This window comes from Ictidomys tridecemlineatus, chromosome 4, assembly GCF_052094955.1.
Source record: "Ictidomys tridecemlineatus isolate mIctTri1 chromosome 4, mIctTri1.hap1, whole genome shotgun sequence".
Lineage (NCBI taxonomy): Eukaryota > Metazoa > Chordata > Mammalia > Rodentia > Sciuridae > Ictidomys > Ictidomys tridecemlineatus.
The window spans coordinates 74,957,372-74,982,006 of record NC_135480.1 but is presented as its reverse complement, the minus strand read 5'-3'; the positions used below and the strand labels follow the sequence as shown (position 1 = coordinate 74,982,006).

The window sequence follows — 24,635 nt, the reverse complement described above, 5'->3', positions numbered from 1 at the left end:
AAAATGCAAAAATATTTACTGTTTCACTGGGATGATTTTTTATTACAAATTATTTACCAAGGTTAACAACCGAAAACACTTCATCCATGGTTTTTCTCTGATCAAGTTTTCTTTCAGTGAAACCTCTTTGGTGTCCTTACTCCAGCAGAAAGATGCTGACATATGCAGTCAATGAGTAGATGCTTCTGAGCGCAATATTAATCTATGTAGCTGTGTTTACTTATTAGAGAAACAATAGATGCTTTGTGCTTTCCATGTTTGGAAAATAACGCTTATTTTTATCTACCCCTAAAGATGGAAAATGTTTTTAAATGTTTTATGGATGCCCATCTAAAATAAATTTCTCAATTTAAAACTGTAATTTCGAGATATCAAAACTAAAATTATAAACATTGTCTAATTTTTCATTTTTAGAGACAAGAAAACTTGACAAAAAAATTTAAAAATACTTTCCCACATAGGGACATTTTGTTCCTTCCTTTTAAACCCTTCATTAGTACAAAAGAAAAAAGAAAAGAAAAGAAAGAAAAAGAAAAAAAGAAAAAGAGCAAGGAAGAAAGACAAATTGAAAGTAACTCCTGGATTTGGTGGCATCTATATTCTGACAGGGCATGTGAGCATTTGATCAGCCAGCAGTGGGAAACCATTTTCTCTTTCAATAGGGCCACCCCTGTCTGTTTTCTACTCCCCCTTGAAGCATTGCTGTACCTTCCACCTTCCTGAGCCACTCAGCTCCTTTCACTTACCACAGCAGTCCCCTGTGAGTTATGGGATCCATTTTGGTAGGAGTTGGTCTTATTTCAAAACAAAGGATATTAAAAATGACTCTATTCACCAAAAAGTGAGAGGCTTTTGTCTTGTAGTTTTATGAGCACTGCCAGGTTATAGCTTAACTTCTTCACTTGAAGCTTTCCCTAAACTAAGAGATATTTGTTTAATATAAATACTTCCTGAGTCATTAAATTTTCACAAGAAAAAATCTGCAGAGAGGAAATACAGTCTCAGGATAATGTTAGATTTGGGGGGACTTGGAGGGTAAGAACTCTTCCTCTTCTTTTTTTTTTTCAATAAAAAATTTGAGTGCATAAAGCAGTGACATATTAAAAGAGGATGGAAACTAGACATCTACTCTGAGATTTTTATGAGGATTATATTTTTTATAATGTGTTGCAGTATATCTAAAATAGTAAGCGCTTGATAAATTTTTCTTTCCTTTTTGTCCTAATATTCAAATATCCAAATATCAGATGGCTAGATTTTTGGTTATCCAAAGAAATTATGATTCCTAAGTGCAAAAAGTAGCCTCTCAAAGAAGGTAGGTCATTGGTCTTCCCACCTTTTCTAATATGAAATAACATCTTAAGTGATTTTTAAAAATTGTTTACTGACAACTTCTTTGCACTTATCTTAGTAGCACTACCTTTAGAGTTAATTGCTAAAGAACATATATTTTAACTATAAAGTTTGACAAATTTTCTTATCTCAGTGTGCATTTCATTAATCACAATGTGATCTTGTTAGCCTATTAACAAAATAATTAAGAGAGAGATTCTTCAAAGAATACTGTTATTTGGAAATAGTAGAACACTGCAATGAGAATATGCATTACCAAAGTAAAACATGGTCATATTCAAAGCTTTATTTTGTCTAAGGTGCTGCTGGTTTTTGTATAAGGCTGTCATTTGGTAGAGTGTTTTGTGATACTCACTATCGGGGGATCTTACTTAAAAACTCTTTCCTTCATTACCTCCCAGCTTTATTTATTTTAGTTTTTGGATAGAACTGATGTAAGTGACTTCATTTTGATTCCAACAACTGTCAAAGTTCTTTCACAATATTTACATATGAATATATACATATAAAAATTCATGTATCTAAATATGAGACACATTACCTATTTGCATGTGTCTTGGAAATTTTTGCTCCTTCTACTGCATAAAACAACTTCATACATTCTGTATTTGGAACTGGATATATGGAGTTGCTTTCTCTTTTTTGCCTGTTACTCTTCTCAAAAGAACTGAGTTTCTTGAAGGTAGGGAGGGCAGATTCTTAGAAAACATATGAAGAAGGTCAAGGTGGTTCATGTCACTACCTTTCCCCTTCTCTCCTTTCTCACATGCCTCATACTTGGGGCCCCAGGCTGCAGCTGCTGTGATGTTCTCTGTTCTGTCCCTTTTGGATCTCTAAAGGGTTGTGGGAGGAAAATAATCTCAGCCAATTTTGAAGTCAGAAGTGACTTTTTAACTGTTTTTTGTTTTGTTTTGTTTTGTGGAGAGAACATAATGTGGGCATATTTTGTCATAGTTTTCAGAAGTGTTCACATTTTTAAAATCATTTGTTCCTTTTAGCTATGCATGACAGTAGAAGTGTTTGAATTTTAACCAACTCAGTTAATAAACATTTATGTCTATTTAAGCCTGTGTAGAACTAGTTATAGTACCTCCTTACCTAGAAATAGGCTCAGAGAGACAAATAAATAACTTAAATAAACCATGCAATCAATAAGCAGGTAAAAGCAGGTATGTTGTAAAGTAATCATATAGGAGAAGAAATAATTAAGCATTTTTAGAATAATAAACAGGCTTTCTTTATGACCCAAATGGAGTGATCATAGAAGTAAAATTTCCAGAGGAAGTGATAAATTAGTCAGACTGTTGCTATAATAAATCTCCTCCTCCTCCTCCTCCTCCTCCTCCTCCTCCTCCTCCTCCTCCTCCTCTTCTTTTCTTTTTTCATCACATTGAAACATTTGGGAAACAAAAGAGGAGTGTTTATGCCTTTTTGCCAAATTGTTCCCCTGGCATAAGCAATTTTACCTCAGACTCTCTCTTTCTCTTTCATCTTTCATTATTTTTCTCTTTTTCTCTAATGAAACCTGTGACCATCAAAACCATTGAAGCTGTACCCTCACCTCCTCAGATTAAAATATTTTCTTACCCTTAAAAAGAATTATTGGTTCCCTCCACTTTCCACATAGCATTTATCTTATTCTGTGTATTAAAGTCATTATCACTCAGTTTTAAAATAATAAACTTTACATTGCTATGATAGATCTTACAATTACAAAGTGCTTTCATCTATTTCATATGTATATGTATATATATATCTCATCTATTTCATATGTATATATAGATATATTTTTTTTTGGAAACTCTGGATTTATAGTTCTTCCTTTCTCTCTCTCTCTCTCTCTCTCTCTCTCTCTCTCTCTCTCTCTATATATATATATATATATATATATATATATATATATATAAATGTGTGTGTATATATATACACATATATATATATGAAAGCAATTTGTAACTCTATGTATACATACATGTATATATTATATATAAGTATTATGTGTTTTTTCATTATATATATATCTTTTTTCATTATTATACACACACACAAACATATGATTGATCATATATTTAGTAAGCATCTGCTGAAATTAGGTCTTCCACAATATAATTCTAAAATCATATTCTTTATATACATCTTACAACTGAGAACATTACAATGGGTCTGACTGAAGAAAATCATTAGATATGTATTTTTTTTAAACTCAGATTTCCTTGCCTGCTCTTATGTTTAAATCTCTAGTAATCTTTATTTACCATGTCTTATTAACATTGTTCTTCAAAACCACAATTCTATTTTACTCCAGAAATATTCTGTGGAATTAACATGGGCATACAAACTATTTGTGTTTCATTTTAAAATACATTTATAAAGGTCTTTCTGCTCATAGCAAACTGGATCATTTGACTTGATACATCTGTCTATATACTATTAATATTATGACTGGACAAGTTCCTTCAAATAAAATAATTTGTAAGGTTTTATTCACTTAGTCATGGTATTTCTTTCTTCTTTTTCATCCTAGAATAATTAAATCATAAAAAGTAGATTAAAGTTGAGACAGTATATGTCTTGAGGTAGCATTTAATAGAAACTGGGGCTCAGAGAAGTTGTTACATCTAATTAGTGGCAATAACTTCCCAAGATTGGCTAAAATTTATGGGTTGTTGGCAGGTGGAATCTGAATCACTGTGTAACCAACTTTCCATTTTTACAGAATCATGGATGTTATGTGCGTGTTCTAGTCATCCTTGCTAAAACAACATTAAAATTATTAGCAGTAAAACAATTTAAAAGTAATTTAAAAGTTAAAAAAAAAAATAGGACTTTGGGTAGATAATTCTCCACAGCATTTCTACAGATCATGTTCCCATAGCAAAGAGCCCCTAGCAAGCTAGAAATAGTCATAGTCAAAGGACAGATTTGTTTACTGAGCAGGATAATACAGATGAGACGTTTCCTTTGCTTTCCTGGAGACATTAAAGGTAATAAGGATAATGTGTTTTTCCAGAGGGAAGGTGGACAGGTTTGTGTGACCTCCATATAAAATCAATTCCCATCTGAAAGTTCTTCTGGTGTGTTAGTTTTCTGTTACTGTGACAAACACCTGAGACAATCAACTTAAGCAGAGAAAAATTTCATTTGGGCTCATGGTTTTAGAGGTTTCAGTCTAATCAATTGACCCTGATGCTTTGGGCCTGTGGTGAGGCAGTGATTCATGGTAGGAGGGCATGGTGAAGCAAAGCTGCTCACCTCAGGACTGTAAAATAAAAAAGAGAAAGAGGAAGGGGCTGGGGTCCTATAATCCCCTTTGAGCACACACCCCCCAATAACCAGAAGACCTTCCACTAGGCCCCACCTTTTAAAGCTTCCACCACCTTCCAGAATACTACACTGGGGTTCAAGCCTCTGACACACAGGCTTTGGGATTCCAGATCCATATTGGAGCAATGAGCTGTAGCCAGGATCCACAGTGAGATCACTACTTACCTAAACCTACCGCTTCATTGTCTGCTTCCTTCTTTTCCTATGAAATAAATCATGCTATAGTATAAAGATTTTCTTATATTATTATGAATTCTACAAACAGACTTTTATTAACTATTTATATTCCTCATTTGCACACACCATATATTCCCACTAATTCCTATATATTAGAAATTTGATTTTTCTGTTACAACTATACATTAGTAAATATCATTTTTCCCAATTTTTTTTCTATATTTCATTTAATTCACAATAAGGTAGATAAACAGAAGTAAAAGGACAGAAAATTTTTTTGAAATTTTTATTGCAGCTTGATCTTTTCAACTGGTTAAACAAATATAATATTTTAAGTGTTCCCTTATCAGTACTTGGGGAAGTGATCTAATTCTGGAAAAGGAATGAACTTTCTCAGCTTGGAGAAAATGATAGTTTTGACCTTTACACTTGACACCTTAGGCCAGCTGCTAGTTGGTTTTGCTCTCTTCTTGCCAAGAATCTATAGTTTCTCTGGCTTAGAAGTCACCTTGTTCGACTTTGTTTTCCCTCCTAGTAATAAACTATAAAGAGAAGGGAAGTAAACTTAAACTGCAAAGCTGTGGAAATAAAGTGCTGACATGTAATTTAGCCTTCCTATTACCCAATATGTGTTTATAACTTGGCTTAAGCAGGCCAAATATTCATTACATAGACCAGGGTCAACTTCCACAACTTCCAAACTAACTCATATTGGTTTGTTAGCTAAGAATCCTCAACATTACTGGGGCTCACTACTTAGTCCCTTGTGCCAGATGAATATCTTGAAGTGAACAGTTTGCGGTAACTAATATAAAATGAATCATCTATTCATGCTAACATTTGTCCAGTGAAAATTTCCTTCAGATAAACCTGATTTTTAAAGGTGATGAGTAAGTACAGGTAGTTTTAATCAACACTTAATAAATATTTATTTAGCTTCTACCATGTGATAAGGAAACAGTGGTATACTAAATAGGCAAGGCTCAAGCAGCTTGGAGCAGATTCATAATATACAAGAAAATTTAATAATTAGAGGCAATGTGTGTGGAGATAAACAGGGTGATAAAAGTGAGTAGCTGCAGAAGGCCACTTTAGATAGCAAGATTAGGGAAAGATTTTCTGATATTTCTCACTCATCAGTGAAAATATCAGTCAATGACAAAGAGCAGTCACTGAAAAACTGGGCACATTATTTTAGGTAGAAAAAGTAGCAAAGTGCAAAGGAAATGAAGAGAGAAGGAATCCAGAGGTTTTGAGGCACTGGAGAAAAATAATAGTTTCAGAAACAGTCAGCAATGGGAGGAACAATAGAATAAGTGGAGCCCCCTAGGATTTCATTAAAACATGATAAAAAAAAAAGTAGCTCAGTGAGACTTTTTTTTTTTTAAGAGAGAGAGAGAGAGAGAGAGAGAGAGAGAGAGAGAGAGAGAGAGAGAGAGAGAGAGAATTTTAATATTTATTTTTGAGTTTTTGGCGGACACAACATCTTTGTATGTGGTGCTGAGGATCCAACCTGAGCCGCATGCATGCCAGGTGAGTGCAGTATGCTTGAGCCACATCCCCAGACATTTTAAGCAAGGAAGTGACTTTATAGGATTTACATTTAAATTAAAAAATCATGGTGGTAAGAGTAGACTCAGTAGGACTCCTAGGCTAATCAGATAAGGCAAGAGGTCTGGAGAGGCAAGAGAATGAAAAGTCAAGGATGATACTTAGGTTCCTGGCCTGTGTGTTAAATTATACAAAAAAACGAAAAAACTAGAAGGTCATTGCTGTAGGTACTGACAGCAAGAAATGGTGTCTTAAACGGAGTGCATTTGGTGCAACAGAACAGGTACACACATTAAGTTCCTCAGTTTGCTCTTGAGAGTTGCTCTTTCTCTATAACATATGGGCAAATCCTAGTCTATCAGTAAAAAAATAAAAATAATAAATAAATAAAAATCTTCCTAAATTTTTTATTTCAAAAACCTGGCTTACTTAACAGAAGTGAAAAGTGAAGTGAAACTAGGATCAAATAGGTAGAAACATACTCAAATCATTCACAGTTGCTTCCACTTGTATTGTCTCTACAGTTCACTTGTATAAATCACTGTTTCTCCAGTTTTTATTTGACTGAAACAATAATTAAATGAAACTTCATTTTCTTAATTCCATTCTAACAATGTCACTTAAAGAATGAAGTTTTCTGTTGGTTATCAGACTTAGACTCACCAGAAGTGCACCCACAGAAAAGTCACTTAACTTTTCTGAGGCCCAATTTTTCTTATCTGTAAAAATGATTTTAATGATAGTAGCTATAAGATTGCTCTTAGAACCATGTGACTGTACTGTGCACAAAACAATAAGCTACTCAAATAGAAATAACAATTACTATTTTTCTAGCTTTGTAAGCTTGTTTCATCAAATTGAAGGACATTCTCCTATTTCTTATATATAAACTGAATAAATTTCCCCACATGGGATATAGAAAAATGATACCAGTGACCTGTAAATAAAGAATGTGTTTTCCATGGTTTCTCCATTCTTGGAATTGTGGTCATTCAAGCATACTCTGCTCATCCCTGTTTGCCTTGTGACCAAGCACATACATTTTTGAGAGAATCTCAAAATGTCAGGGAGAGAATCCCTGGGTAGAAAATTATTATAGCAAGGAGATACAATGCATTATCTACATGTTTGTGATAATCCTGGTGAAAATAAAACTAAAATGCTGCCAGTTGTATAAAAGTATAGTGCCTACATTAGGTATGGTACATAATATTTGGTAGTGATAAGTGACCATGTTACTGGTTTATATATTTACTACATTTTGATTTTTATCATTATTTATTGTACATTCCTTCTATTTATTAAAAGAAATCTACTTTAAAATAGTATGCCATGTTAATGTGAGCAGCAGCCTCAAAGTATGCTACTTTCATTTTATGATTATTATTAAATGAATAAATCAATACTTAATTGTTTTTACATTTCATTTCTAATAAAGTAGATATCACCAGACATAATCTATATAAACAAAAATTCTTGGGAGTCCTCATAACCTTCTAAGAATGCTAACTGGTCCTGAGATCAAGTTTGAGAAACATTGGTACAGTTCAACTAACCAACCTGGGCAGCATTACTAAGCAACCCTGTGATTTCCTCCACCACAACCATCAACTAAATTTTCATGCATAGAAACTTCCTTATTCATTCTTTCTACCATTCTTCCTACTTATCTTTCTTTCTTCTTTTCTTGCATTAATTTTATTGAGGAAATGAGTGAGCAAATATTATTGGCCCAACTCCTGTGATAAGTTTTGATGTATAAAAATATCACAGTCCCACCATCAAGGAGCATGAAGCCCAGTGGAAAAGTCAATCACATAATTATAATGAATTGTGAACACAGGAACATGAGGTCACAGCAGAGGGAGTTTTGATACCTGCCTAGAAGACAAAGACAGAAACACTGCCAAGGTAGTTCAGTATGTGGGATATCACAATACCTGAAGAAATGTCCAGTCGCCTTTGTCATACTTGTGGATCAACCCATAATATTAGTCAGGAATCTCTCTCTACCTCACTGTTGCTCCCATAGGCGTCTACTGTTTCCACTTCTCTTCAAAATGGTCCTGTTGTGAGAGTGCCATTTCCTGACAGCATGACTTCAAGATCCATCTTAGCTTTCTAGATCAGGCCAATTAATAAGTCAGCTCCTTCATGAACAATCTTTACAGCAGTGTTTCCTGCAGCAGTTTCTGAGAATGTATCAGAGTTGTTTTTCTGAGTTTCTTTCTAAGTTTCTTTTCTTTCTTCTTCACTGGTGTCAGACCTACTGAGGCTTCCTCTTTTTATTCTTCTTTTTCCCTCCTCACTTTTGCTTTCACAGTCATTAGACTCTAATAAATTCTTTGAGACTCGATTTTATTTTTTTAGGGATAAAATACAAATTATGTAACATCTTCGTTGTAGAATTGTGTGATAATTAAATGGGATAATGTATATTAGTTTGACAATGTGAAATGCTAAATAAATAAATTGATTATTATTTTTATTTATTTATTTAATTTTGGTTCTAGGGATTGAACTCAGGGGCACTTGACCACTGAACCACACCCCTAGCCCTATTTTGCATTTTATTTAGAGACAAGATTTCACTGAGTTGCTTAGTGTCTTGCTTTTTGCTAAACCTGGCTTTGAACTCCCAATCCTCCTCTCTCAGCTTCCCAAGCTGCTAAAATTGATTATTATTACTACCAATGCCAGAAATGTACATGATATAAAATATCATTGCACAATATTAATATGTCAAGTTTTTCATCTAAGCGCGCTCTCTCTCTCTCTCTCTCTCTCTCTCTCTCTCTCTCTCTCTCTCTCTCTCTCTCTCCACACACAAACACACACACACACACACACACACACACATATAAGTACCAAGTATTGAACTCAGGGGCACTTAACCACTGAGCTACATCCCCAGCCCTTCTTTATATTTTATTTTGCCACAGGGTCTGACTGAGTTGCTGCTTAGGGCCTCCCTAAGTTTCGATTCTCCTGCCTCAACCTCCCAAGCCTGGGATTACAGGCATGTGCCACCATGCCCAACCCTTTTTTTTTTTATATATTGACATGCATTCTAATATGGTAGTTTTCATATCTATTCATGAGGCAAAAAACATGGAAATCATGATGCTCTTAGCCAAATACCATTAAGTACTGATCACTTGTAACCATTATATTATTAATTCAGAAAATATTTGAGCACTCCTTGTATTCTAGGAAATATTTAGGGTACTAGGATTACAAAAAAACAGTATTTGGAATCTAGTGGTTTAACTAATAACGAAAATTTCTCTAATAGAAATGCATACAGTGATCTATATTACTCATATAGAGACATCTATATTAACTCACTTAGTCTTTTCAAAACCAGATGAAGTAGTCACAGGAGATATAATTATGTACACTTAAAAGACAAAAAACCAAGGCACTAAAAGAAGAAAAACAACTTAGGTCAAGATTAAGCAGCTGCTGAGTGTCAGACTTCAAGTGTGAGTCCCAATGAGTCCTTACCAATTATTCCTAAACCAGTAATTCTCAAACTTTAGTTTGTATCCTGTCGAAGTGGGTTTTTAAAACACAAATTGCTGGGACCTCCCAGACATTTTCTTTGTTGGTAGGTATGGGGTGGGTCTAGGGAATTTGCATTTCTAACAAATTCCAAAGAGATCCCAATGTTTCTGGTCCTGGGACTACAAGAACCACTGCTAAGCAATGCTGCCTTTGTGAAACCTACTTACAATTACATTAACCTAGCAGCAAATCAGTTTTGCATATAAAAACATTTTATTTCATATAATTTAACATACACTGAATTCATGGGAATGTAACTTGCAGATACCTAATTCAAGTTTTTTCCTGAATTTCATTAAGTGGCAATATGCCATTCAGCAAGTGACTCAGTTCTCCATTGCTCAGTTTTAAAATGAATCTTAGATTGAGAGGTCTCCAAGATCTCTTTCTACTTGTTCTTCATTGCATAAAGGCTGTTTTAAAATTTCTTCACAATTAAGTATAATATTCTAATTACGTGTATCAAAAGAATTTACAACTTGACTGTTCAGCTCTAAAATATTGATGATCTAGCAAAACATTTAATGTTTAACAATGACACACTTTCCTAGAGATTTAGGAAGGAAATGTTATTCTGTTAGTGTATTTTTAAATAGTGTGTTAATGTAATTAGATGTCAATTTTTAATCCTTAAAAGGTCTATAAAATCTAGAAATATATGTTACTGAAGGTGGTCCAAGAAGGTCTCAGAGAGGGGACCTCAATTCAGGACGACAGGGTCCTTGACATACATGACAAAAAAGAATTCCAGCACACTTCAGCTATTGAGTCGCAGAGATTTATTTAGGAAAGCAAGGAATACATATGTCACCAGCAAGAGAGACTTTGGGGGTTCTTGGTCTCCTTTTTTAAAGGAAATTTGGTGAGGGACGGCCATGGGAAGGTATGAGGGAATGCCATCAGTCTGGTGGTGATCACAAGACAGTTTATGGTGGTCTGGCTATTCTCAAGTTCCTTAAGTTGAGGTCTTCTCCATTACCTGATCAATAGATAATGGTGGGAAAGGACCCATTATTATAGGTTGCATATCTTCCTTTCTCTGTTCTAAAAATACATGTAATAGTGGACTAATTAATAGGGCACAGGACAATTTTAAAGAGTGAGTGAATTTCCAGTAACTTTAAGATTGTCAATGAAGACTTGTAGCTTTTCCAGGAAACATAAGTGATAGGCTAGGAAAAGAGAACCGACTCAGGGAGTCAAAGTATGAGAAACTTTAGCCCAAGGCTTTTAAAGTTTAGTTTTCCTGTCCTTGCATGTTTCTTTTCTACTTTTTATATTTCTTCTGGCTACCTCATAAGGGTTGGCCACACCCTGGCCCTTGTAGTTTTGGTATTAAAAAAGCACTTTCACCTATGAGCTTTCCAGGGCAACTACTTTTTGGGTTTCAGGCTTACAAATAAAGATAACATTTCACATTCAAGAACACTTCCCTGGTGGTTTTAAACAAGATTCCAGGGAGATATAAATGAATGATTTGGATTTGCTACCTTGGAAGGTTTATAATCTGATGGAAAAGTGGCTATATGAATATTCTGTAATGGGTACAAGAATGCATGCAACTGAGAGGGCAGGGACACTCAAGTATGTCTGGTTCATCACAGTGTCCACAGGGTCTGACACCTCTGAGGCTCAGTGGAGGAAAGGAGCTCAATTACCCATTGCAGCCAGGAGAGTCAGAGAAGCTCTCACACAGGGGAGAACAAGGAGGCACCTGAAAATAGGGATACCTAACAAATGACCATCAGATTGGCACACCAGAGTCCAGAATGGGGCAGGACATCAGTTTCCTTCCTCATCCTGGGCAAGCTACTTCCTTTTTCTGGCCCTCCAGCTTTTCATCTGTAATGTAGTAGAAGTTGAGCAATATAATCTCTGATCCCCTTGTGTAACTAAATCCAGTTAAACTGGGGGGGGGGGGCGGGGCGGGTACTTAACGCTCAAATTTGCACTATAGTTGAATTCTCCCTTAGGCAAATAGACAAATATCATCAACAGGAGACCAAAGAAAATCAAGAGAATAGAAAAAGAAGTGAGAACTGGAAAAGGGAAGAAAGAGGAGTTTTCAAACAGAGTGCTGAAGTTTTTCGGAGGGGAAAAAGTATATAGCTGATAAACAGGCAACTAGACCTCAGATTAAGAGAGGGAAAGTAAGCCAAAGAGAACTCCACTCCTCCCTGCTCTTCTCTCTGGGCCTCCTCTCACCTTCTGTCTCCCCGCCCAGACTAGGTCCTATTTAAGTCACCGATTGTGCAAAAATCTGAAACGTCCGTCAGCATTTGTTTTTCTGGTTTGGCGTCCAGAGGCAGCCAGGTGAGGACCTGCGCCTTCGGCGGCGAACCCCACCTGAGAAAGGTGGCCCCGCCCCCCGGGTGTCCCGCGCCCATCCCCCACCGTGCCGTAACCCCGCCCCCCGCCGGCCCGCGGTTTCCGGGCTCCTGGCTATTTTAAAGCGCGAGCCACCCGGGTCGCCTGATTCCGAGTCCGCCACGCTCGGGCTCTTCTCTTCTTTGCCTCTTGTCCGGGCCCCTCCAGCATGGGTCCCTGGCCCCGCTCGTTGCTCGCCGGCCTCCTGCTGCTCCTCTGCGGTGTCTGGACCGTGCGCTGCGACACACCTGCTAACTGCACCTACCCTGATCTGCTGGGCACCTGGGTCTTCCAGGTGGGCCCAGTCGGTTCCCAGCGGGACATCAACTGCTCGGTTATGGGTAAGCCGCCGGCGCCCTCAGACGCTCGCTTTCCCGCGCCGACCCGGGACTCCTCGCAGTCGCCCCTTTCTGCGCCCAAAGGAACATCCTGGCTGGACTCCGGGTCCTTTGGGGTAACTCTCTTGGCCACCGCTGCGAAGTTAAATTTGAACTGCTGAGAACTTCTAACTGCACGCTCCTCGGGACCTCAACTCTCCCCCTCCCCCTCCAGAACTTTTTCTTCCTCTTAATATTTGTATTTATTTGGTTGCTTTGGTATAGAATAGAGTTCACAACTGCAGTCTTTTGTTTCCCCCTTCTAATCTGCCAGATTTTTCAAAATCCTATTGGTGAAAAAAGAAAAATATGAGCTCAAGGACTCTTGAGGATATGAAAAGATTTTTTTTTTTTTCTGTGAGGTTATAGGAAAGGACTCTTATGTCCAGCCATTTCGATTCGGCATGTGGTAATGCTTCTTGTCCTTCAGTATTTCTAGCACCATTCTTTGTTTCATGTACTTCAAGGAGGTATAGAGAAGCTCATTTCTTCTTTAATGCTTTCCCTGATAATTATTTGGAAATGCCCAGAGCCAAGTACAGTGCCTGGCAGTTGGAACAATAAATATCCAGTGTGTGCATACACTGGGGTATTACATATGCTTCAGTTACTTGGCTAACCTTAAAAAAGAAGCCAGTAGAGAAGAGAGGAAAAACAAAACCCCCCAGACAACAGACTGCTGGTCTGCTGAAAGTCTTGCTCCCTGTGACTTGCAGTGAGCTTTCAGCTGTAATTTCCCCATTAGCAGAAGTAAGTCTGTCAAGTAATCTGATACTGTCAAGTAATATTTCTTTAAAAAGAAATATTTAGGGCTGGGGATGTGGCTCAAGCGGTAATGTGCTCGCCTGGCATGTGCTGGGCGCTGGGTTCCATCCTCAGCACCACATAAAAATAAAGATGTTGAGTCCACCGAAAACTGAAAAATAAATATTAAAAAATTCTCTCTCTCTCTCTCTCTCTCTCTCTCTCTCTCTCTCTCTCTCTCTCTCTCTCTCTAAAAAAAAAAAAGAAATGTTTAACTACAGATGCCACCCTTATTTCTAGGAACTTGCTTTATTCAAGTTTTCTGTATTCAAATCTCATCTGAAATATGAGCATTTTTCATGGTATGAGATTCCTAAATCTCTCTCTCTCTCTCTCTCTCTCTTTAAAAAAAAAAAAAGAAATGTTTAACTACAGATGACTATATGGCTTTTCCTAATCTTGGACACTGTGTACCATTGTTTCTTTTTATAAATTGAGCATGGGGATGATGGCAGAAGGGAGATCAAGATTTACACTTCCCTGTCACATGCAATCTCCCACTCAGAGTTATTAATCTGAAGACTCCCTGAAGTGTGGGAATGTCCAGATGGACACAACTGAACTCTTTTCAGGCAGCCTCTCAGTAAACCTACCTTAGACCTTAATCCAGTAATTAAAGACACTCCTACTTTGGAAGGATTCAGGTTCTGAGGTTCTCATTTCTAAAGCCATTGAGAAAAAAAAGATACCCCATTTCTTCTTTGAATAGATCATTTTCTGTCTTTTCGTGGGCTTAACACATTATCCTTTTTCATGATTTGATGGTTGGTCTTTTTATCTTCTTGTACCTTTTATTATATTTTTCTTTGCCTTGATTTTTGGATGGGGGATTGGATTTAGGTATGCTTGTTCATAAAAGGAAAGCAGCTTAATTAAATAATAGAGATATTTTTAACCCTGTGAAGTTCAAATAACTTTCCTTTGTTGTACATTTTCTTTTCTCTAGAACCACCAGAAAAAAAAGTAGTGGTGCACCTTAAGAAATTGGATACAGCATATGATGACTTTGGCAATTCTGGACATTTTACCATCATTTACAACCAAGGCTTTGAGATTGTGCTGAATGACTACAAGTGGTTTGCTTTCTTTAAGGTTAGTTTCTATTGCTTTGAGATATAAAACCTCTTGTTATTAGGATACCCTGGAATTTTAGTTTTAGGTTAACAGGAAAACCAGTATGGATAACACATTTTTCAAGAGAAGTTAGCATAATTTTGCAACTTTAAACTTGTGGCTTCAGTAGGTTTAAACAATACTTGATCTATATTGAATATGTATAAAGTATTTACATTTGCATTTTGGTCAGTAGGACATGATTCTCAGCTTTCTTTGTTTATTGCTAAACCTTTATTTCTAAGTGTTGCCTTGTCACTTGGCTTTATACTGAATTGGTAGGAAACATAAGGCTATTATAAATTTCATCTTCTTGGTGTTTAGGCTGTTTTTCTTATCATTGCTTATTGACTCTGAGAAATTGACCTAAATGACATATCGAACATTGCTTATTGACTCTGAGAAATTGACCTAAGTGACATATCGAATTAATATAATGTAGTACATACTACATTTAATATGATTTTTTTTTTTTTTTAAACTAAGACAAAGAAACAGCATAGGAGTTACTCTGCTCATTAGGCTGATGAAAGTAAAAGGTAGACCAGCCCAGTCCAGGTTGTTTTTTTTCTCTTCTCTCACTAGAGAAGAACAGTTATTGCTCATTCAAACATACTGTTTCCAGTTGCAGGCACACTTTGGGTTAAAATAATTTAGTACAGATTTATGGTCCATCCCATATGTTGTTCTGAAAAAGTTGGAACTTTTCCTGTAAGCTGAGTATTAAATGGTTCAAGTAAATTGAAGCTAGCTGAAACTAGCTGTTTCTCATTATACATGGAGTCTAAATACAGATTTTTCTTGGGATAAGTATACAGCCTTTGGAGCATTTGGCAGATGTTGACCCTTTATAGGAACCTGTGGGAAAGTGGGGAATGAGTTTGTTACAAATGACAAAAGTCGAAACAGTAGCAGAGGTCTAACCTTTAAATTTGTTCTGATTTGTCCTAGGAGTTGTGACTTACTACTAATATATAGTGTTCTATCTAAACCATTCTTGTTTCTTGGAAAAATAACTTCCAAAAATTGTTAAATGAGGATCCCCCTTAAGTATGAAAAATAAATAAAATGGAAAGGAGATAGTGAAGAAAAAGTTGTTTCTTCCCAACTGGATTGTCTGATCTGATACTTAGTGGTAGGAATTGGGCTGTGCCTGTCAGCTATTGTTGGCCAGCAGTCTGTTGAATTAATTGAAGCCCATGCTTGACCAGTTGCTAACAATTTTTAATATCATCCCTAAGTACTATGTATTTTTTTAAACCCATAACTATGTGAATTTTTAAAATGCTGCCATATTATGGTACATGTACTCAATATGAATTTATTTCTTGGTCTGCATATTGATGAGCCTAGGGCTTTGTAGACCTCTTACTTTGTCACATTCCTTCAAAGGTTCTTTGCCTCCAGATCAAAGTACCTACAGAATTGGTGCACAAAAATAAATTAATTAATTAATTAATTACAAAATGGATAAAGTGGGACCTGATTAAAAACTAAGTTGAGTAAATTATTCAGTGTGAGGTGGGAAGTAGGATATAGATAAATAAAGAGTTTACCCATTTGGCTTAGAAAACTTCTCATTCTTCAGTCCTGTAGAATTGGAGAAGCTGGTGGGGAAATTTCTAAAATCACTATTTAATTACCAAAAACCTAATAATCAGAAATAGACAAGGGCAATTTCCCTCAATATTTTTGCATCAGAAACAGAGGGACTGGCTACCTGATGGCTGAATAAGGAATTGGAACACTTTTTGAATCAGTGTAAGCAGATGTGGTATTTTGCCAGAGCTTCATTAGGTCAAAAGAGAACCAATTTTTAAAGCTAAATACAGTTAAAGTATTCTCAACCATAAGTGGGAAAGAGTCAATGTATGGGCAGATAATTAGTCGATGATTAGACAGCTACAGTGGAACCTTGCCAGAACATATGCTTTAGGATGGTGTTGAACAAAAGCCTATTCTCTCCAGCTCCCCTATCCAGCTGATTTTGCTGTATAGAGTTTAAAGTGCCCATTTGACAGAATCATTATCAGGGCTATGTTTTATTTTCCTGCAGAAAAATCAACTACTCTAACCAGTCAGTTGTTGGGCCTTGTGACAACAATCATAATTTCAATTAGCAGAGTAGACTATACATAAGATTGTTGTTTTTAAAACCTATCTTAACCTATCAAGTAGCTCTAGGTAAACATATTTTTGCAAAGTAATACAACCCCATGTTATTTTAGTAAATACAACTGCAAGTATGATGGGAAACAGTTAAAAAATTTAAGAAATTACAGGATCAAGTTACTTGAGATAATAGGAAAATCAGGCATTTTTGGTGAGATTTGTTAACGTAAACCTTACTGGATTTTACCAAGCCTCAGGGTATTTCCTACAATGTGCTGGCAAACCAGAGTGGGAGGGATGTGTAATTCAAGAAAAACAAGCCTATTTAATATGTAAGTTGGATTTTTCCTACAGACTTATAAAATATCTCTTGAAATTAATTTATTTTTTGTGTTACTAGGGCTTGAACCCAGAGATGTGTACATGCCAGGCAAATATACTACTACTGAGCTATACTCCCAACTAAAACTGATTTTTTAAAATGAGGAATCATCAAAAGTTAAAGTGTATTTGCTATTCGATTTTAAGTGTCTTATGTAAACTATAGCATCTTTTCAACCCAAGACATTGGATATATCTGACAAATTTTTACCATATACACCTGCCATGTTACTGTATACATTATTATTCTACAAATCAAGTGGATTTCCAGATCTCTGTGCTCCTACCAGACCATGTCCCTTTGCCTTCTTTAGGTGTGCTTTCTTCCGATTGCTTCTAAGTGTCATTCCTGGCAGATTTTGAGGAGTAAGTGACACATGCAGGTCATTCTGTTAGGCTCCTGCTGCATCATCTGCTCCCTTAGGTATCCTGAAGCATAGTAGTAGACACACTGTCTTCCCCATTCTCTGCATTCTAGCGGGGAAGTGATTAGATGCCACCCTTATTTCTAGGAACTTGCTTTATTCAAGTTTTCTGTATTCAAATCTCATCTGAAATATGAGCATTTTTCATGGTATGAGATTCCTAAATCTTTCTTACTTGGTTTTAATTGCTTGAAAATTTGATTGAGTTGGGATGATCTATCTTGTTTTCTTTGCACATGACTTCAAGCTAGATGCAAGCTTAGAAGGAAATAAATCTTGATGTTGAATAGTTTTGCACAGTTCAAGATGGACAGGAAATACTAGGTATATATTTTTAAACCATCTTTTTATTTCCAGGCATTCCATTATCTGAACATTTTATGGGGGTTACAAATTCTGAATTTCGGATCTATTTAGGCATTTTCCTAAGCACTGAAACAAACAATAGGGATTAATTGAGTCTGTCAAAATGGAAAATTCTTAGAGGCATTCTTTTAAAACACTGCTTGCCTAAACAGATGACACTACTCTGCAGGTCAGTTTTTAAGACTATCAGATTTTAATAGCATTAGCCATTTGGTTGTACTTGTTGTTCTCTGGTAGATTTGAATCTATTTAAAATATCTGTATATTACATATAGCCAAGCTCCAATATAATATCACAGTGCAACAACAACAACAACAACAACAAAACAAGCAGAATATAAAAATGCCTAATTTTGCCTGACTTTATGTGATAGGTGGATAAATGACTTTTTCCTTTGTTTTAAGCTTCTATATACTTTATGTATATATTTTTTTTGACCAGCATATATAAAGTTGCTGTGTACAACATCCAAACTCTCTACCAAATTGCCCAGAGGAAGAAAGTCATGGGAAACAAACTGAGTGTCAGCATCGAAGAATGCCCTCAAGTTGAATAGGCTTTCTAAACTTTTACTTTTTCTCATTGCACTTTCTCTGAGGCAGGAAAAGAAACTGGAAAACAGAGCTGTGGAGAAGGAACTCAGATTTTATTTTGAAGATTAAGCTACTCTAAATTCAAAGAAAATTCACAGGAGGGAAATGAGATTCATAATGACTAAAATTGTTATTTGGTAATAGTCAAACTAATTTTACTGATTTCTAATTGAGCTCTTGTTGGGGACCTTCCAATCTTAATAGAATCATAAGCTAAAACAAAAACCAAAACACTGCCATAGTTGTTTCCAGAGCAAATGGCTTTCAAAACAAGAATGTTGAATGATTTTATCAGAAGATTTAAGTGCCCACTTTGTGCGCTGGTGATCTTGTCAATCATGTTTCCACAATAAAGGACTAGGGAATTGTGGACCATATTTTTCAGACTGCTCTCTGGGTTCATTTTTAAGATACAAAGATCTCAGAAGAGTTATTTTTGAGGTAGGTATACTTTTAAAAATATAGATTCAGTATATCCAGCTCAGGATTTGATTTATTTTTTAACACTTTGGGTTTACTATGAAGAATGTTTCAATTGAGGGAAAGTGTCAGAAATTTAGCACTTAATGCATGCCTATTTTATGTTAACTTTCTTGATGATGCTTTAATTTCAACATGACTCAGTTTGCCACTGTAAACTCTTTGTAGGATGTTACTGATTTAATCAGTCAATTGTTCATGCATCTGGGAACTGTGGGGATATATGATTTGCCACATCTGAGGAACAAACTGGGTGAGCTCTACTGAAATATTTTTAACTTTGTTATTAAAAGCCAGCTTCCCCTCTTCCCTGGTGGCTTATGCAAATAAATGTCTATTTATTCATCAGAGAGAGTCAGTCTGGAGAGATTATGGTTTTCTTATGGATTTCTTGCTTGAGCCTGCTTATCTTATACTTCAAACTTGCCTGTACTTTCTTATGTGTTATTTTTCATTCTCAAGTGTTCTCTTTGCACACCTCAAATTCAAGAATGATACTTGTAACTTAAGTAGATAGGAATTTAAAAAAGATAAAGATCCTGTTACAGAAAAGGTTGGCTAAAGTTCAGTTCACATTTTAAAAGTAGCTATGCTACTGCCTTAGGTTGCTTATTCTTTTCTTGAAAGACTCCCTCAAAGGAGAACCAAGTGAGGCCACATGAGTGTAGAAGATGATTCAGAGAAATTGACATTCCTGTGAGATATCACTCATCTTTTAAAAACTGGTTTGTACTAAGAACTTAACAATATTGACTAGGAAGAGGAGGAGAGGAAGAACTTTTTCACTCTTTCAGTTCTCCCATTTGCAGAGCAGAGATTTAAATCATTGCCCATACTAGTGCCATAAATTTAGATGTCTAAAATTTTGATTAGAATTTGATTGATGGTTAAAGTTGATAGGGACTTACCCTTCCTTGTGTTTCAAAGTAATACTCTTTCCCCTTTTCCTTGGCTCTTAAGTACTAAGAGTGAGATAGGAAAAAAAAAAAAAAAAAGGAACTTGGGATAAGTATTGAAAGTTTCATAGCTTCATCCCATATTAGTGTTTTCACTTTATAATGGACCATCTGTGGCACACACATCTACTAGGTAGGGATTGCTCCTCAATTATGTCATTTCATCTTGTCAGGTTTTAAAGCTTGTTTCAGGCAGTGGCTCACATTGACAGATCAATGTGAGCAGAGAGCTGAAACTAATAAGCTGTTTCTTAATTTTTTTCTGGCACCTGAGTTAGTATAGAATTATTAGTTTTCTGTATATGAGAACTTGTCAGAATTTTAATATATATCTAAGTGATAGTTGAGGAGGAAGATAAAATAGGAAACTTTTCCCAAATCGGTTTACTGCCCGCCCCCCACCCCCACCCCCGAAAAAAAAGAAAACAAGGTACGCTCAGAACATAGTTTATGAAATGCTGTCTTAAACCTCTTCACTCTTAGTTAGGGAGACACATCTGCCAGTAGAAAAGATGAACCTTCGAATTTTGTTCTGAATATGGGATAAAGATCCTAGGACCTAGACATGGATCTAAGCAGCACTAAGCTTACATTTAGCATTTGTAAGAGATATGTGTTGTGTATCTAAGTTATCAGAACTTAGCCTGTTTCTTAGGTATACTTCAAAATTATGTTGTTTTTGAAGTGGCAGTTACTTTCAGATACATGTGCTTCATAAGCATGCATGATAGATGTTGCTTAAACACTGAGCTTGAGAATGGCTGCTTTAAATGTCTTAAAGAGCATTAAAAAAATAACAAGGATCTCTATTAGTACTGTTTTATTTAACTTAACAGAAATTAATGTAATTAAGTATTATTAAGAGACAGTGTGATTCTTGTTGGCTTGTAACCCTAGTTTTTATTGTTTTATAGTTATTAAATAGAGCCTCTGTGTGGGGCTCTTTTAAAACCACAGCCAAGAACAGACTTTGGGTCTAAAAGGCAGAGCAGCATGCAGCAGTGGACCTACCTCTGGCAGCTAGCAGAGGCCTGTGCAGCTACAGCCCCTTCTGGAGTCTTTATTGCATGTAAAATGCAGAGGAGTCCTGGTGACCTACCTCCAAGGCAGCTGCCCTCCTGAACATTTCCTGGGAAAGCAGTAATCATCATAATGGAATGTGAACAACCAGAACCTACACAGGAAAAGAAAGGTCTGGAAGAGATGGAAGTCTCAGGTGGCTTCACTGTTCAGTTTTTTAATAATACAATATGGAACATGTTAATTTTTTTTTTTTTCTGTTTGAATACTCTTCTGTTGAAATGATTTTTATTTTTTCCCAAACTGGCCAGCATTTGAAATTTGTGTCTTGTTTCATTGACAGCACAGATTTTATTCACAGTTCCATTGCCTCTGCTGAGTGCCTTCTCGTCCTCTATTTAACCTGAGGAACACAGAATCTATTGTAGGGAGAAAATAAGGTTTCAAGATCTCTTAAGATGCACAGATGTAGCTGGTTGTGATGGCCCATGCCCTGTAGTCCCAATGGCTCAGGAGGCTCAAGCAGGAGGATTGGGAGTTTAAAGCCAGCTTCAGCAATGGCAAGGCACTAAGCAACTCAGTGAGACCCTGTCTCTAAATGAAATACAAAGTAGGGCTGGAGATGTGGCTCAGTTGTCAATTTTCCCTGAATTAAATCCTCAGTACCCCCCCCCCCCGCTCCAACAAAAAAGATGCATAGATATAAGTTATTGAAGGGAAGATAGTTTTTTGGAGGACATAAGATAGTTTTTTGGAGGACATATTTAAAGGAGGAGAAAAAGAGATGGTCTCAGACAAGCCATGCTATTGAAGAATGTCCTGTAGACTGTATGTAGAACTGCAGTAAGTATCTCTGGCCAGAACCAAGAAATGTGTTTAGTTAATAGCTTTTTTTTTTTTTTTTTTTTGGCCTTTTCACACTCCCCACCCGACCCTTTTTAATTAGATGCCTGCTTTGTACTAAGAACTTGATATAGTATAATTTTTTTTTAAAAACAATATGTAGATAGTACTAATTTTGTTTTACAGATAGGAAAAAGTAGTCATATAGTACTTAAGCTCACACAGCTTCCAACTGTAAAATGCTAGAGCTAATCTTTCAAGCCTAAGGATACCCCTAGAACTAAAAATTAAAAGAAAAACTATTTCACAAAAGAGTAAATAATATTTAGAGTTACATTTGGGTAGATTTTCTGATGGATTCCAGCATGTAAGCATCATGAATGTTAGTTAAATGGAGTAGAATAGCTCATTGGCTTTTGTTGGAGTCTGAAGAGAAATTCCCTTTGAGAAATTGCATTCTTTCCCATGAGCTGCTAGCCTTCTCGCCTACGCTAGACTTAGGGACAAAAACTTAACCTTATTTTTCTTTTGTACTTTCAAAAGTTGAAAAGAGCTTTTAAACTTCAAATTAAATACAAATAAAATCCCTTGCCAAATAGACTTCTCTTAATTACACTATTGTTCATACTGATTGTTAACTTTTAGCTGTTTCCTGCTAAACAGTATACTCATTTCCTCCTCATTTGATTTAGAGCCCATTTGATCTACCTAAAATGCAGGGCTACACCTAATCCGTAGTATCTAGAAAGACTTTTCCCCTACATCTAGTCTTAGATAGATAAAAATCTCTCTAGATAGTAGTTTTTCAGTAATGATGATAATTTTATACTGTTGGAGAGGAACTGGTCTGCTATAACAGTATAGCCAATTGTATCTTTCAGACATTCTTTTCTATCCTACCTTTGGACCTGATCAGTGCTTTATCACTGAGGACCTGATGCCACCTCCCCAGCTATCTCCATTAACAGGAGAAACTCTGTTACCTTGGTCCTCATTGTACTTCGCAGATATCTCTCATCTCATACCTATTATAGCAGAATATTTTGATAGAATGTCTTCATCTTCTTCTGGACTGAAAGTCTGTATTTAACCTTCAATATTTTCAGCACCTAATGCACACAGAACTTCATAGATTCTTGAAAATAAACCACATTTCCTTTTTCTTTTTACAGACTTTTTACAAGTAATACCAGCTTACAAAGAGTCAGTTTTCTAGAATCCTAGAACATATTTGGGAATGGTGCTATAACTTTTCTAGTACTCTGTTCTAAAAAACATTATCAGGTTCCCTACCTCCAAAGATCTAAAAGTTGTATATTTTCAATTTGATGTACATACTGTCAAAGTAAACTATATATAGTAGAATGTATTTAATGTGAAATTTTAAAAAATTATTAAAGGTTTCTGTTTATTTCTCTGAGTAATTTAGCTTATAAATGGATGATTATGAAAAAGAAGAATTAGTGACAACAAATTTGTAGATATGTGTTACAATGTAATAATGCTTAGCTTTCTCTGTCATAATTGTCTGCTTTGTCTTCTGGTCTTAAAGTCCATTATGCAAGGATCAACTCTGTATTACTAACTGTTTTATTCTCCATGTATAGTGCAAAATATGAAAATAATAGGCCTTCAATAAATTTTAAAAAAAAATTGAGCAATACATCCTGGTGTTATTTTTATTGATGTTTCTGAAAGTGTTACCTTTATGTCCTTAGAGACTCGGTTGGAACCTCAGGACATATTTGTTGAATGACTTAGTGGAAAAGAGATTAGACTTTTAAATTTTATTCTGTTTATTTATGATTTAATATTCCTGAGGCATAAGAGGGCACTATACATCTCCAAGTAAAAAACAGTAGAAGTTCTAACTTTCAGAACTAGGGAAAACTCAGTTGTCAAGAGAAAGTGAGTTTACTGGCTGCAGTGGTTCCCTGAAGCCTACAGAAATGACAATTTGAATTGGCCTGGAAGGCTGCAGGTTATTGTTACCTCTGTTAACTACAGTGAGGAGCAAGACCTAGGAAATACATTAGATGATCTCAAGATTTCTTCCAACTTCACAAGTTAGAAGTTTGTGAGCAAGTAAATGAGGAATGAACCCAGGGATTTTGGCTACTTTGCTGAGTGGTAAGTGACTGTTTTAACTAATTCTGAATTAAGTATTTTGCCTTAAATGGAGTATCTTCAGCACTAGGAATAATCAAACTTAAGATCTTCATTCTCATGTATAAATCCAACTATCAATTTCTTTTGGTAAAATGCTGGATATTATTTGGTTGCAGCTACTATAAGGATTTCCTGGCAGTTTTGTAATTCATTAAAATTCAACTTTTTAAATAAACAGTTCAGTCTTATTAGTAGGCAAAACTAGTTCTCGGAACTGACTTAGGGAAGTTGGCTTCTTTCTGAGGAAAGATGGTGCTCTGGGAGAGGTTTGGCAAAAAAAAACAACTTGGTAAAATTTACTTTTTTTCTTGTTGCTGTCTAGCAGCTTTTGCTTGTTCTAAAGACCTGGTAGCCAGTTAGACTGGTTAATTTGTACTTAGGTAGATATTTGCAGTAAACAAAGGGTAAAAGATTGAGTAGACTTTTTTTGTTTTCCAATATTATTCAGATTTAGTATTTCCATATCTTTTATCATTAAATCATTGTACTTCATTAAAGGTGTTCTTTTTTGAAGTAGTAAATCATTGTGATGGATTACATGTATAGTTCAAACTTTTATGAGTTCCACAGTATTTATCAATATATTTAAAAATTGTACACATGAAATATTAACCAATGTTTTTTTAAATAACAGGAAATATTAAATATTTAATGGT

General features: G+C 35.8%; 1 protein-coding gene and 1 long non-coding RNA gene across 3 annotated transcripts in view; one reads left to right on the top strand and one right to left on the bottom strand.

Annotated features, from left to right (window-relative positions):
- Window positions 1–10,734: 10,734 nt before the first annotated feature.
- LOC144377156 (uncharacterized) lies at window positions 10,735–12,338 on the bottom strand. The gene is made up of 2 exons (XR_013437826.1): window positions 12,178–12,338; window positions 10,735–10,951 (listed from the first exon to the last, which is right to left on the bottom strand). It is a non-coding gene; the product is annotated as an uncharacterized LOC144377156 (long non-coding RNA).
- A 44-nt stretch (window positions 12,339–12,382) lies between these two features.
- Ctsc (cathepsin C) overlaps window positions 12,383–24,635 on the top strand; it is a 36,860-nt gene continuing 24,607 nt past the window's right edge. The window contains exons 1-4 of one of the 2 annotated variants that reach the window (XM_078046843.1): window positions 12,383–12,680; window positions 14,467–14,612; window positions 19,160–19,244; window positions 20,862–23,424. In XM_078046843.1, coding sequence (XP_077902969.1) covers window positions 12,509–12,680; window positions 14,467–14,612; window positions 19,160–19,244; window positions 20,862–20,872 — 414 coding nt within the window. In that variant the 5' untranslated portion in view covers window positions 12,383–12,508 and the 3' untranslated portion in view covers window positions 20,873–23,424. Of the gene's footprint in view, window positions 12,681–14,466; window positions 14,613–19,159; window positions 19,245–20,861; window positions 23,425–24,635 lie in introns of those variants that run through there. The other variant, XM_078046842.1, reaches the window with a different exon arrangement.